General features: G+C 44.8%; 1 protein-coding gene across 1 annotated transcript in view; it reads left to right on the forward strand.

Annotated features, from left to right (window-relative positions):
* Positions 1-12,448, forward strand: part of HGSNAT (heparan-alpha-glucosaminide N-acetyltransferase) — a 26,035-nt gene extending 13,587 nt beyond the window's left edge. The window contains exons 3-18 of the mRNA XM_010586256.1: positions 254-393; positions 903-1,024; positions 1,988-2,057; positions 2,706-2,775; positions 3,884-3,990; positions 4,463-4,539; positions 5,170-5,200; positions 6,107-6,267; positions 6,641-6,756; positions 7,458-7,579; positions 8,179-8,305; positions 8,454-8,540; positions 9,747-9,824; positions 9,941-10,011; positions 10,156-10,268; positions 11,281-12,448. Of these exons, the coding sequence (XP_010584558.1) occupies positions 254-393; positions 903-1,024; positions 1,988-2,057; positions 2,706-2,775; positions 3,884-3,990; positions 4,463-4,539; positions 5,170-5,200; positions 6,107-6,267; positions 6,641-6,756; positions 7,458-7,579; positions 8,179-8,305; positions 8,454-8,540; positions 9,747-9,824; positions 9,941-10,011; positions 10,156-10,268; positions 11,281-11,462 (1,674 nt within the window). The 3' untranslated portion in view covers positions 11,463-12,448. The remainder of the gene's footprint in view (positions 1-253; positions 394-902; positions 1,025-1,987; positions 2,058-2,705; positions 2,776-3,883; positions 3,991-4,462; positions 4,540-5,169; positions 5,201-6,106; positions 6,268-6,640; positions 6,757-7,457; positions 7,580-8,178; positions 8,306-8,453; positions 8,541-9,746; positions 9,825-9,940; positions 10,012-10,155; positions 10,269-11,280) is intronic.
* The last annotated feature ends 71 nt before the right edge of the window (positions 12,449-12,519 follow it).

Raw genomic sequence — 12,519 nt, forward strand, 5'->3', positions numbered from 1 at the left:
ACCAGGCCCTGCTGCTCGTCCGTAACGAGCTGCCCGCGCAGGGCCTGCGCCTCGCCGCCCTCTCCGGCTCCTGCCACCAGGTGAGCGGAGGGAGCCGCGGAGGGGTCGTGCCGTGTGTGTGTGTGTGTGTGTGTGAGAGCTGCTGTGGCCCCTGGGCATCGTCCCTTGTCCTTTCCTTTGCCGCGATACAAAGCAGGACCCCTTTCACTCTCCTCTGGCACTAAGGAGCTCCCTTCACCCTCTTCTTCCACAGTGCTTGTATCAGGTCCTGGCGTTTGTCCCACCAAGCAACGGGAGCCTGAGAAAACCTGGCGTGGCGGTGGTAATGGTCGATACCCAGCATCCACTCACGCTGCTGCTCAACGGCTCCGTGGGTGACAGAGAGCTCTGCAAGTATGTGGCCCAGCCCCAGCAAACACATGGATAGCTCTATCCTGTATTTTGGGGCTTTTTCTTGAAGTTCTGTGCCTATTTATTGCCTGCTCATCACCTCTGTTTTCCTGACTGTTTAGACCTAGAGTTCAGTCTTCCCCATGCTGCTGTAGCTGTGGTGTACGTTGTAATTGTGCTGAAAGGTTCTAGGCGCAAGCAGGAGCCGACGTGGTATGCGTTGAGCCAAGCATGTGCAAGCACGTAGTTTCTCTTGCAGAGAGTCTGTAGTTCAAGAAGACAGGTGATGTAGCAGGCAGTGCATGTGTGGTAAAGCATATGTCTTGGGCTAGGGGAGGATAATGCTTGGCAAAGGCAGAGCCAGGTAGCTCCTTGCTAGATCACGCTGTTAGGCCAAGTTTTCAGCTTGCCTTTCCTACAAGCATTCAGGCTTACAGCCCCCCAAATGCTGCTGTGGTGCCTGCACATAGTGGTGATGGCTCAGCAAGTCTCGTTTCCTTTATCCTTTGCAGGATTCAGTATCATTTTGGAGAGTTTGGCAATTATTCCCTTGTGGTAAAGACCCTAAGTGCAAGCACCAAAACTGTTTCTTGTGACCTAGTCATCAATGAAGGCCCTATCAACAGCTACCTCCGTATGTAATGCTCTGTTTTCCCCTTTCATTCTACAACTTGCATGTCTCCCAGCAGAGCCAACTTCCTAAAAAGCCTGTGCAGCCACTCATGCTGTGCTGAAGATGTGTCGTGGGCTTGCTCCTCTCTCAGCATCTTACCTCCTTACATTTTATACACCTGTCTTGAGGTCCTGACCAGGATTGAGCCTCTTCACATGATAAACTGTATGACCACAACTTTTTTGAGGCAGGGATTAGCCCAGAAAAATAAGTGGGTGTGTGCCCAGAGGGAGGTATTTTTGTAGTTAGTTCCTCTTTCCCTGCATGTTTATGTATGGGCACAAAATCCTCCCTCTTCTTCCCTCTGTCTTGCCTCTCACACAAAATGGGAGACAATTCATACAGTATTTGGATTTTTGTTTGTTGTTGTGCTTTTGATTTTAAACCTCACATCTGACTTTTTTGTCCATCTCTTTTCCAGGGCTCTTTCAAACTCTCGTCTATATCTCTTCCATTCTTTTCCTTTACATTAGGTTATTCTTCATCCTTCCAGTTTTCTAGCTGTAAAGAAAAATTCCCCATGCTTGCAGACCTGGTGTATTACCTCTCCCCTGTCTTCTTCTTGTTGAGGCTGTTTCTAAATCTCTAGTTTCTTCTTCAGAACGTATAGCACATTGAGTCTTTTCTCACCATTGCCTTGTGATGCAGTGCAGTTGTATTTTGCCTTTTTTTTATGCTGAGATGTGCAGTCACTGAGCTGCACTTTGAAACTAGCCTGCTTTTCTTTTGGGTTGTTTTGGGGTCTTGTGGGTTGTTTTTTTCTCTGGCACTTAGGCTGGGGATATGTATTGCATGGAGAAGGTGGTGTGATGATTAGGTGGGTTGGGCTTTTTGTCATGTTTGTGTCACGCTTGGCCAAGCCCAGGCTGTGGAATGGTTTTGTTAGACCATTTATAGAGTTGTGTTCTTCTCTCTTTCATGTAGCTATTCTCTTTGCTTTCCTGGTTTACATGGGGATCCTTGCTATCCTGATTGTGGGGCGCCTTTTTATGAAGTAAGTGAACAGTATTTTAATACCTCCTCGCACATGAAGTGGGGACACCAGTTTAAAAACATACATCATAGTGTGGTAGAGCTTCAGAGTCCCACCGAAGCCCTGTTTGCAGATCAGATCCTGTTACCAGGCTGCCATGTACAAGTTAAGCTGTGGTAGGTGTCCATGTGATAATAAATCCAGAGTGATACGATTTCCCTTGAGGGGTTTCTTGCAGCCTTGTTAGCTTGTGTGTAGAGTGGTTACTGCAGAGCAGCTGATGTCTGCTGTAAGCTCACACACGCCCAGCCTCATCCTCCCGTGGCTTGTTCCTGGGTCTAGCCCTGAATCGGTAATACGAGTCAGTGGGACCTAAGCATGTGTAGCATATGCAGCCTTCTATCCTGTGTACTGAATGATGTGAGTCATCCCTGCCTGTAAACAACCTGAGAATAAAGCCCCTGAACCTGAGCTTGTGGCAGTGTAATTACTTAGGTGGGCTTGACTGAGGTCCCAGGTACTGAATCTCAGTATTATGTGTGTGAGCCGGGAAAACAGAAATAGGGACTGTCACGGCTTTTGATTTATGCTGCTAAATAGTTAATATTAAGATGAAACTGGCTATAAAGTATTTCTTGTTTTGTGTTTTAAACTGTTAATAATTTTCAGAATTGATCCAGTCAGAAACTGGGTTTACAAGAAACTGAACCCCAGAGAAACTGATCATCTGATTAATTCTGTGAGTGACCACAGTATCTTTCATTTGCATTCTGTAGTGTTTTCATCTCTCAGGAACACACGCTATCTGGACATCTGGGGACTTGTTTATTACTAATCATCTTCCCCTTGTGCACGTTCCCCTTGGCAAATCTTGTATTGATGTCAGCCAGGCAATTGTATGTCAATGGAGAGTGCTAGACTGGGTTTCCATGCAAGTTTAGTGGATTCCCAGTAGAACTCTTGCAAGTCTTGAACGTATAGCTTTGTGCCCTCTTTAGTTCCCTTGAAGCAAACATGTTGGTGAAAATACTGTCCCCTTCTGACGCAGACAATGTAAGGGAAGGGAAGAAATGCCAGCTTTCATGTCTGCTTCCAGCACAGTAGAAATTTTAGCAGGATCTACTCTTAAGTCAAGATTTCTCTAGCAGCCCTAGAGCTGGCATTTCTATGTGAGCTTTGTTTTGTACTAGAATATAGATAGATCATCACAGTCTGGGCTTCACATCTAGGCGCTCCAAATATGTCTAGAATCAAAAGACTTGGGAGCAGAGCTGCAGCAATTCTTGTAGTTGTTCATCTCCATAGCTGTGTTACAGCGATGTCTGCTTCTCTATGCTGTCACTGGCGGCTGATCAGAGTGATTTAGGAACTTGATTGGAGAGAAGCCACTCCTGTGTTTAAAACGATTCATTTTCTGCTGGTTTAGCTCTCCAAACAATCTCTCTGACGTGTCAGAAAAGTGCCAGTGGCATGGGATGGATCCTGTTTGAGAGTCAGCAACTGGATCTGCTCAGCTCTGTTGTAAAGCAGCACTCACAGTGATAGCAGTTCTGTGGCTGATTTGGACTGGACCCAACTATCATGAGTCTCAAACACAGGCTCTTTTCACTGTATTATTGTTTCCATCCTGGTCAAAGGTGGAGTGTGGAGCATCTGCAAATATTATTGCAATATGGTGGAGCCATGAAGGGGCTAGAAGTAGCAAGTGGGGAAACAAAAGGAAAAGGAAGATGGGGAGAACAAAGACAAACACAGTATGTGAAAGTTTGCAGTTTGATGGCCTTTGTTCCCTAGGCGGCTGATGCAGCTGCTGACTTGTCCTTCGTGTGTCTGGTTTGTTCCCAAAGGAGCTTGGGTCCCCGAACACAACAGACTCTGTTAGCAGTGATCCCACCCTGCGTTTGAGGAGCACAGCCTCTCTGCAGCGACTGCGTTCCCTGGACACATTCCGAGGGTGAGCATAAGACCTTGCTCAAAAGCAACTCTTCCAAGAAGAATGGGATTTTTCCAATGGCCATCTGACAGTGTATGGAAATATATAGCAGATGGATGGTTCAAGGCGGTCTATTTCACTTGGAAGATAATCAAGGTTTTAATTATTGGATTTTCCAAAACACTTTGCAGTTGATCTAGTTTGAGGAAACATTAAAGTTGTGGCAGAGGGTGGAAAAGAACAACATATGTTCAGTGCGAAAACTCTGTGTGAAGGAGCTTACTCCGGTTCACCGCCACCCATGATCTTTGAAATGCTGCTTCCTAGTTGGCAAAGCTGGAAACCTTGTACATAATCTTGCTTTAAAAATAAAATAAACCAGATCTCACAGTTATAAACGTTTTAATGGGGGTAAACATTAACTGTGTGTTCATATATATGTATTTCATCGACATGTGATACTTTGTGTGTGGTTTTTTTGTTGTCTTTCTAGGCTCTCTCTTGTAATTATGGTGTTTGTTAACTATGGAGGAGGAAAATACTGGTTCTTCAAACATGAGAGTTGGAATGGTAAAGTACAATTGAGACAGTTAATCTGGGTTTTAACTGCAGTGGTATCTAGATATGGTTAGCATTCCAGCTGCTGCAGCAAGCTGTTGCTTAGCTGAAGGCTGGGACGCTCTGCCAGTTTGCCTCAGCAGGGTATCTGGCCTGTTAGGTTAATGGGCAAAGCAGTGTATAGTCCTGCTCATCACAACACAGTGATGGGATGGTTTCAGATCACAATCGGTGTGTAACCTTTCCATTTTTGACACAGGTTCATATCTTTAACTTTTCTGTGTTGTTTAATGACCACAGTCAAGCTGATGGTGCTCAATGCTGTACAAACATAATGCCTTGATTGGCAAGCTGATGGGGAAGGGGTCAGGCATTGTGCTGCCCTAGTGGGGAATAGCAAAGATCCCATCCCTAAAATCTTTCCCAAGACACAGCAATCAGTTCTGACCCTATTTTTGAAGAATGGCAAAAGCAGTGAAGCAAGATGGTTAGCTCTTTGTAAGTTTTGTTTGTAACATGTTTTAGATTTGGGGGCATCAGATAATTGCAAGCAGCCTGCAATTCCTCTGGAAACTCGACAATAATGTTAAAATTTAGGGAGGGTTTGAGGTAAATAATATGTTCCTTCATATTTCTCTGTAGGATTAACAGTGGCAGATCTGGTGTTTCCATGGTAAGTCTTCCTGAAGAATAGTTCTTGTGTCAAGTGATTCTTTATGTTAAGGGTTGCAAGCAGAACACTGTGTGCACCTTGCCTCCATGTGGAAATGTATCTGGAGGGGAGAATTTGCGTTGAACGGTTGATAGGAATCTGCCCCTCCAGATAACAGCATCATCCTTATGAACCAGTAGAATTGCTAAGTGCTTTTGGCCGCCCCACATCCTCCTTCCTCCCCCCACACAATGTCAGTGGGAGGCCCAGGGTTACCCTGCCAGTGCAAGTGCAGTATCCCCAAGGAGCTCATTGCCACGCTACTGTATTGAAGGCAGTCAGTCTGGCAAGATCCAAAGCTGGACTGATATGTATCCAGAGATAAAATAGCTGAGGGAATTCTGGATTAAGCTAATCTCTCTATAACCAGGGAATGGTCTTACAGGGAAGCAATTATCCCATGTGCCCCTAGCACGCTTCTCTAAAATACGCACCGGTTGTGGTTACTCTTGGAGATGGCAGCTGGACTCGGACTATGAACCTAATCTAGGGGGCAGGAGCGGATCAGTTCTGAATTTGAATCATAGATTTGCACCTTGTGTTTTACTGCTCTGAAGATGCTAATTTAATTTTGGGTAATGGAATTTTTTGGTGGCATATGTATTGCTGCAAAAAGACCAGAATGCAATTACTTCCTTGAACTTTATTGCCTCAACTGACCACTGGAAGAGGTGGAAAGGTCCCATAGTGCAAGTTCAGTTGTCTGGGAATTTCTAGCAATCAGAGGAAATAAAGTTGTCCAGTTTCACTCAATGCATGCATTTCTGTTGGGCCAATGCAGGCTACTCTTAGCTTTAGTGTTTGCTGTCATGCACATGTGTGATGAGACATCCATCAGCTCCATTTCCCATCTGTTGTGTTCTCCAGGTTTGTGTTCATCATGGGGACATCGATATCATTGTCACTGAGCTCCATGCTGAGGCGGGGAAGTTCCAAGCAGAAGTTGCTTGGGAAAATCCTCTGGAGGAGTTTTCTGCTAATCCTGCTGGGAATCATAGTTGTGAATCCCAATTACTGCCTTGGACCATGTGAGTGGAACTTGCTCTCTTCCTTGTGTTTCTGCAACTGTTGTTCTTGCCTCCTTGGCTGGGCTGTTGAGAAAACAGTGTCAGCCTTGCTGTACTGACCAGTTGCATGGGGGCAGTTTGGTATCCTGTAGAGTGCTGTTCAGTTCTGCACTGATGTAGTTCTCTCTGTCTGACCCCTGTGCCGACCACTGTTTATCGTCTTAGTGGTGACTTTCCCAGGGTTATGATTTACAGAAAGTGGGGTGGCAGAGTGGGGATGTCCCTTGTACCTGCAGGTGCAGTGGGTCTCAGCTCTCCCTGGAGAAGGGTAGCTTTCGTATTTACAAAAGAGCCCATGTCTGCTCCTCTTCCACATTGCTTGCGTGTTTTCCAGTGTCCTGGGATAATCTGCGTATTCCTGGTGTGCTCCAGAGGCTGGGATTCACATACCTGGTGGTTGCTGCTCTCGAACTCCTGTTTACAAGAGCTGGGGCTGAGAGTGGGACCTTGGTGAGTTACATGGGGAGATGACAAGTGATGCTGGTGTAGGGTTTGGGAGCTTTTGCTCTTGTTTGGGCAAAAAGACCACATGAGAAATGATGAGAAAATGTAGTGTCTCACCTGATGTGTAGTACAGCGTGACCTGGCAGAAATTTTGGGGAACACACACTCTTTGGTGTCCCAGTCTGCACTTTATCATATCTAGCTTTGCTTTATTTGAGGATTTCACTGATCCATTCAGATGGTGCTTAGAAGCAGGCATTCCCAGGAACTTTGATGACTTTCCACTGCCAAGGGACCCCAGGGACAGGCATCTGTATGCAGAGTCCCGTGGCCTGTGTTTTGTCCAGTTAATTTTGGTAGTGTTTTTTCACAGCAGGGGAAAGTAATACTGCTTTTTGGCCTTTCTGGAGTCTGTTTTCCCAAAAAGCTTTTGTTCTGCTCATGAATCAAAATCCCTTTTGACATTTACCAAGCTAAAAAACATTGTGGGCTTTTGTTTTGGTTTGGTTTGTTTCTCTCCCTCCCCCAAGTAACTAAGTGTCTGGAAATCATTTGTGAAGATGAAAGGTCTGTTGGTAGAACCCAGTTCTGTAATGACAACAGCTCCCTCTTGTATCTGGGAGACTGCCTGCCAGGAAGTACAGGATGTCCCCAAGGGCATGTTTTTTACTTGCCAGCTAATAAGCCCCTCCCTCCATCTCATGCAGGAGATGCCATGTCCTGCTCTGCAGGATATTCTCCCCTACTGGCCACAGTGGATTTTCATTCTGATGTTAGAAGTGATTTGGCTCTGCCTGACCTTTTTGTTACCAGTGCCAGGTTGTCCCAGGTAAGACTCTGCACTCAGACTGCTTTCTGTGGGGCATCAGATTGGCTTTCTTCTGTTGAGTAGAAAATATATTTTATTAGCCATAGGGAAAGAATGAAGAGGAAAGCTTTTAGGCCAGCAGGGTTAAAGGAAGCATTCATCATGTGAAAAAACTTTATTTACTTTGGTACTAAAGTACCAGGTGTTATAAAGGTGATGTCATTGTTCCTTTCTATCTAAAGAAGAGGATTAAAATCTCCCTGAGGTCTTTGTACAGCAATATATGATCATTGCAATGTCATCCCTGTCTCTATCTTTGCCCCTTTAAAGGGTCAGAACTTGCAGAGCAGGTGGAGCAGCTGGCTGGGTAGCCAGGGCTCAACTGAAGCATTGCTTTAGGCTCCCGATACTGCCTGCCTCCTCGTGACCCAGCTGCTTGTGGCATTGCAATAATCAAAACAAGGTGGCCACCGCCCAGCTGTCATGTAGGACCTGTGTTTCACTGCGTGCCTCTGGCCGGGGAAAATATTGAGCATTTAGTGGCTGGGCCAGTGGCCCTGCTACTATTTAGGTAGAGTGTACCAACAGTTTGTGCCATAAGCTGTTTGCCTCTGTCCTAGGGGCTATCTTGGTCCTGGGGGCATTGGAGACTTTGGAAACTATCCCAACTGCACTGGAGGAGCGGCTGGTTACATTGATCGTTTGCTTCTTGGAGAAAAGCATATATATCAGCATCCCTCTTCAAGTGTAAGTAGCTTTTGGTTTGCAGCATGAAGCCACAGGTGAGCACTGAACATAGCTGTCAGGAGTGGCTTGGAAATGATACATGCAGGGGGATGGAAGAGAAAGGAGATTGGTTGCTCAGGTGCCCTGTAACAACTCTTTTCTCTCTAAGGTGATTTACCAAACAACAATGCCATATGATCCTGAAGGGATCCTGGGGACCATAAATACCATTCTTATGGCATTTCTGGGACTGCAGGTACCTCTTTTCTTTCTGGCTGTGTGCTATAATGGGAAGATTTGAAGGAATCTTGGAAGTGGGGAGGCAACTTGGTTTCTTCATTTAAGGCCGAGACTGGTTCTAACAAAACCTTTTCCAGAGCAATGCTTTCAGGCTGACTTAGCCTGAGGTGAGTGTCAGAGAAGTGGAATCTAACTTGGCAGTAGCTTGTACTAGATAAACCAAGACTTTTTCTCAGTTTTTGTAAGGGATGGACACAAGAAGTTTGCAAAATATCCACCCAGAAACTTCCTTTGCTTGTTTTAAGGTTGGGCTTATGCTGGGAGTAGGCTGGCTCTGGATGTTGGAAAATAGGGCCAAGAGACGCATAGACTTCACAGCTTCATTTTAAACATACGGTTTTAAAGGTTGCAGCTTGTACATGTCCCCCGTTGCTAATTTTCCGCTTGATATGCAGTGTTAGCTGTCTTGCATAGGTGCTATGGGCGTGGTCACCTTCCCAGACACCAGGGAGGCAGGGGTTCACATCAGTGTTACCAACCAACATCAAAACCTCACAGCTCACCACTGTGTTTAAAATAGGATATCATGATGCTTTTTGATGTAGTTCTAGTTAGTCATTGCTGGCTTTTCTGTCTGTGCAGCAACTGTTAACCAAACTGAAACTCTTGTGCTGGGAAAGGAATATTACCGCATGTAGCACTGGGTAAAAATTGATTGGGAATCTCTGTGGGGCAGAGCTTGGAACAGAAGTGTGACACTGAAGAATTAGTCATCACAACACGCTTCTCAGTGGTGCTTGAAAAGGAGTGTGCTCCGAGCAGGCCAGGGTGCGACCTGGCGCTGTGGAGAAGCTGTTGGGGCTGGCTGGGGAGTTGATGTGGCATTGTTCCTTCCCACAGTCCTTGCTGAGGGAGGTGGAGCTTGAGTCACATTGTGTTAACCTAATAAGGTTGCTTGTTCCCTTCCTCAGTGTTAATGTAGCAGGGAAGGGAGAAAAGGTGCACCTCTATTGCCGAGTGGGTTGCATTTACATATTTTCCCCATTTGTGTCCATTCTTTGCAAAGAGTTCCCATTCTGAGCCTTTCAGCCACTTAGTTGATACAAATCCTGTTTCATGTTCTCTGTCTTGGCACCGGTAACCGGTGGCAAGTATGCCTGGCTCTCGACATGTAGTAACGTTTATGGGCATTAATTCATTTTTTGCATTCTTTTTATATTAGGCAGGAAAAATTATCTTGTTCTACAAAGACCAGCACAAACAAATTATGAGTCGGTTCGTCATATGGAGCATAGTAATGGTAAGTCAGATAGTTACGTAGCTCTTTAACAGACATGTATTTTTATGCAACATAAACTTGGTATTTCTGAAACATGTTGCAGTGGTTATATAAACTTTAGCAACTTTCTATTTCAGGGAATTATTTCTGCTATCTTGACAAAATGTTCTAAAGAAGAAGGGTTTATTCCCATAAACAAGAACTTATGGTAAGCAAAAAGCAAAAAAGCATACAACTTTTAGTATGATTTTGTTAAAGTACTATTTTACCTTGGAGAATGTTATACCTTTCTTATCTTGAGATCTGTCTGTATCATATAGTTCTCTAATCTTGCTACTGAAAATGTGTGTAGGTCAATATCGTATGTGACAACCATGAGCTGCTTTGCCTTCATCCTCTTACTGCTGATATATTACCTTGTGGATGTCAAGAGACTATGGTCAGGTACTCCATTTTTCTACCCAGGTCAGTAAAATCATGGCAGGAAACTTATTCCTTCCAATTCCTTCTGCACTGATACTATACTTTTATGTATTCTGTGCTTCCCTTGTCTTTAAAAGAATTGGGATTTAGAATGAGGTAACCTGAAGGATGCCAGAATGATTAACTTGAGCTGAATCTTTGCATAGAACTGGGACACTCGAGACCAGATACTTATGAGAGGGACTGTCAAGAATGAGAGCTGGAAGCTGCTCTTGCCCAATGACTGTTCTCAGTTTGGTCTTGAGTTAAGGTCCCAGGGAACTGCTGCCTAGTACCAAGCAAAATACCACAGCTAGTTCGTAGTTGGTTTTGGAAAGGACTGCTGCGACTTGGGTAACCTAATGGGAAACTCCAAGGCCTGTCAACAGAGTAATACCACTTCTGAAGATGTGGAAGACTAAATCCCCTGGGCAGCTGTGTAGGTTCTGTCTCTGTGTTTTTAGATAAGCCTGTCTCCCAAAGCATCCCACTGTGGTTTTAACCACACTGGGCTCTTGACAAACATCAGAGTACAGAATGCAAACCCACAGCAGAGGGAACCTTTCAGCAGCTTTGGTGTCTGGTGTCTGGACAGGAAGATGGGTAGGGTGACAGCATGGTATCGTATCTCCTACCAGAAATCCCAGAGCTTTGAAGGGCAGTCAGCATTTGTTTGTAAAGGCAATAGTTCTGACCAAATAGGCTGGCACTTGGCCATCCTGAAGACCATACCTGTGATTATTCTCCTTGTCAATAAAATTGCAGGATACTGATTTGGTTGTATTTTCAATTTAGCATATATGTTGTCTGTATTTCTTTCCAATAAACGTTTTGGGGGAGAGAGGCCCTCAGACTGTATTTGAAAACACACGTGTAGCATCTTTGGGGCAAGTAACATTAGCTGTTGTCATCTTGTTGCTGCTCTGTTTCATAAGCCTGGCATGCCTCTGCCTGCTTACTCTGAAGCAAGCTCATACCTGCTCATTCAGATGGTATGACCTGTGCTTACTTTCAGGAATGAACTCAATCCTGGTCTACATTGGACACGAAGTGTTTGAAAACTATTTCCCTTTTAAGTGGAAGATGCAAGACAGTCAATCCCACGCAGAGCATCTGACTCAAAACCTCACTGCAACAACTCTTTGGGTCATAATATCATATTTACTTTACAGGAGAAGGATATTCTGGAAAATCTGATAGAGGTGGTCAAGGTGTAGCGGGCCTAGATTCTTGATGGGGCAAGTGCCTAAGGTGGATTAGCCTGAAATATTGCCACTCGTGCTAGGCAGTATTGCTAAAAAGGGATACTAGTTCAAGTTTACAGTGCCATGGAAGTCATCAAGACACTTTTATGTGACTTAAGGGACAATATTTTTCTATTTAGCAAAAACTTACTAGTCTACTGCAGTTGCTCTCTTTCTGTTTTCTGTATTTTGTAAATATTTTACTGATCTCCCTCCTTAATATAGAGAAACAACATACTGCAACAGTTGGGCAAAGACAGCCTGATGGTGCTTACAAAACGAACTGCAAGGGATATGGGTGGTGACTGCAAGGGGTTATCAGAATGGGACTGTGGTAACAGTCACTGCATCTGACAAGGCACCCCCTAACTCACATGGTCTGGAGTTTGCATATACCCTTGGCACTTGCCACATGCCTGTGCCACTCTGGCTACTGGCACGCATTTAACTCAGCCATCTTTTTGACTTGGCAGCGCTGGCAGCATCCTCAGCCCTGCACTTGGGTTGGTGGTACAGTGACTGTCTGGGAAAGCTCAGGGGCACCTCTGTGCTACAGCATGCTCTAGAAAGTGGTGACTCAACTGATTATTTTTCATTGTGTTCTTCCAATCTGGTCTTGGATCAAAACCTTAGGTTTAGGATCCTGCTGAAGCCTGCTGCCAAAGATGTCTTCTGCTGGCTTATTAATCAGCATGCTGCTGCTACAGGTTTAGCAGCCCATCTGTGCATGTTCTGGGCCTTTGTGTTACATACCTCTAGCATGGATAAGGTCCAAGTTTCACGTGCTACACTCTAAGAGTGCAGAAAGGCCAGTTCCTATTGACTTTGTATAATCACTTGGATATTACTGAAGTTTGATCAAAGCGATCCTCTTTAAAAATGGATTTACATAAGGGCCCTGAATCTGAAAACCAGCAATACAGGTAGAATTCAACTAAAAAGGAGGAGATAGCAGACCAATTCAATGTGAGATACTAGTTTTTGGCAACTCGGGAAATTCACTTATGCTG

The sequence above is a fragment of the Haliaeetus leucocephalus genome, unplaced genomic scaffold (assembly GCF_000737465.1).
Source record: "Haliaeetus leucocephalus isolate CR32 unplaced genomic scaffold, Haliaeetus_leucocephalus-4.0 Scaffold140, whole genome shotgun sequence".
NCBI lineage: Eukaryota > Metazoa > Chordata > Aves > Accipitriformes > Accipitridae > Haliaeetus > Haliaeetus leucocephalus.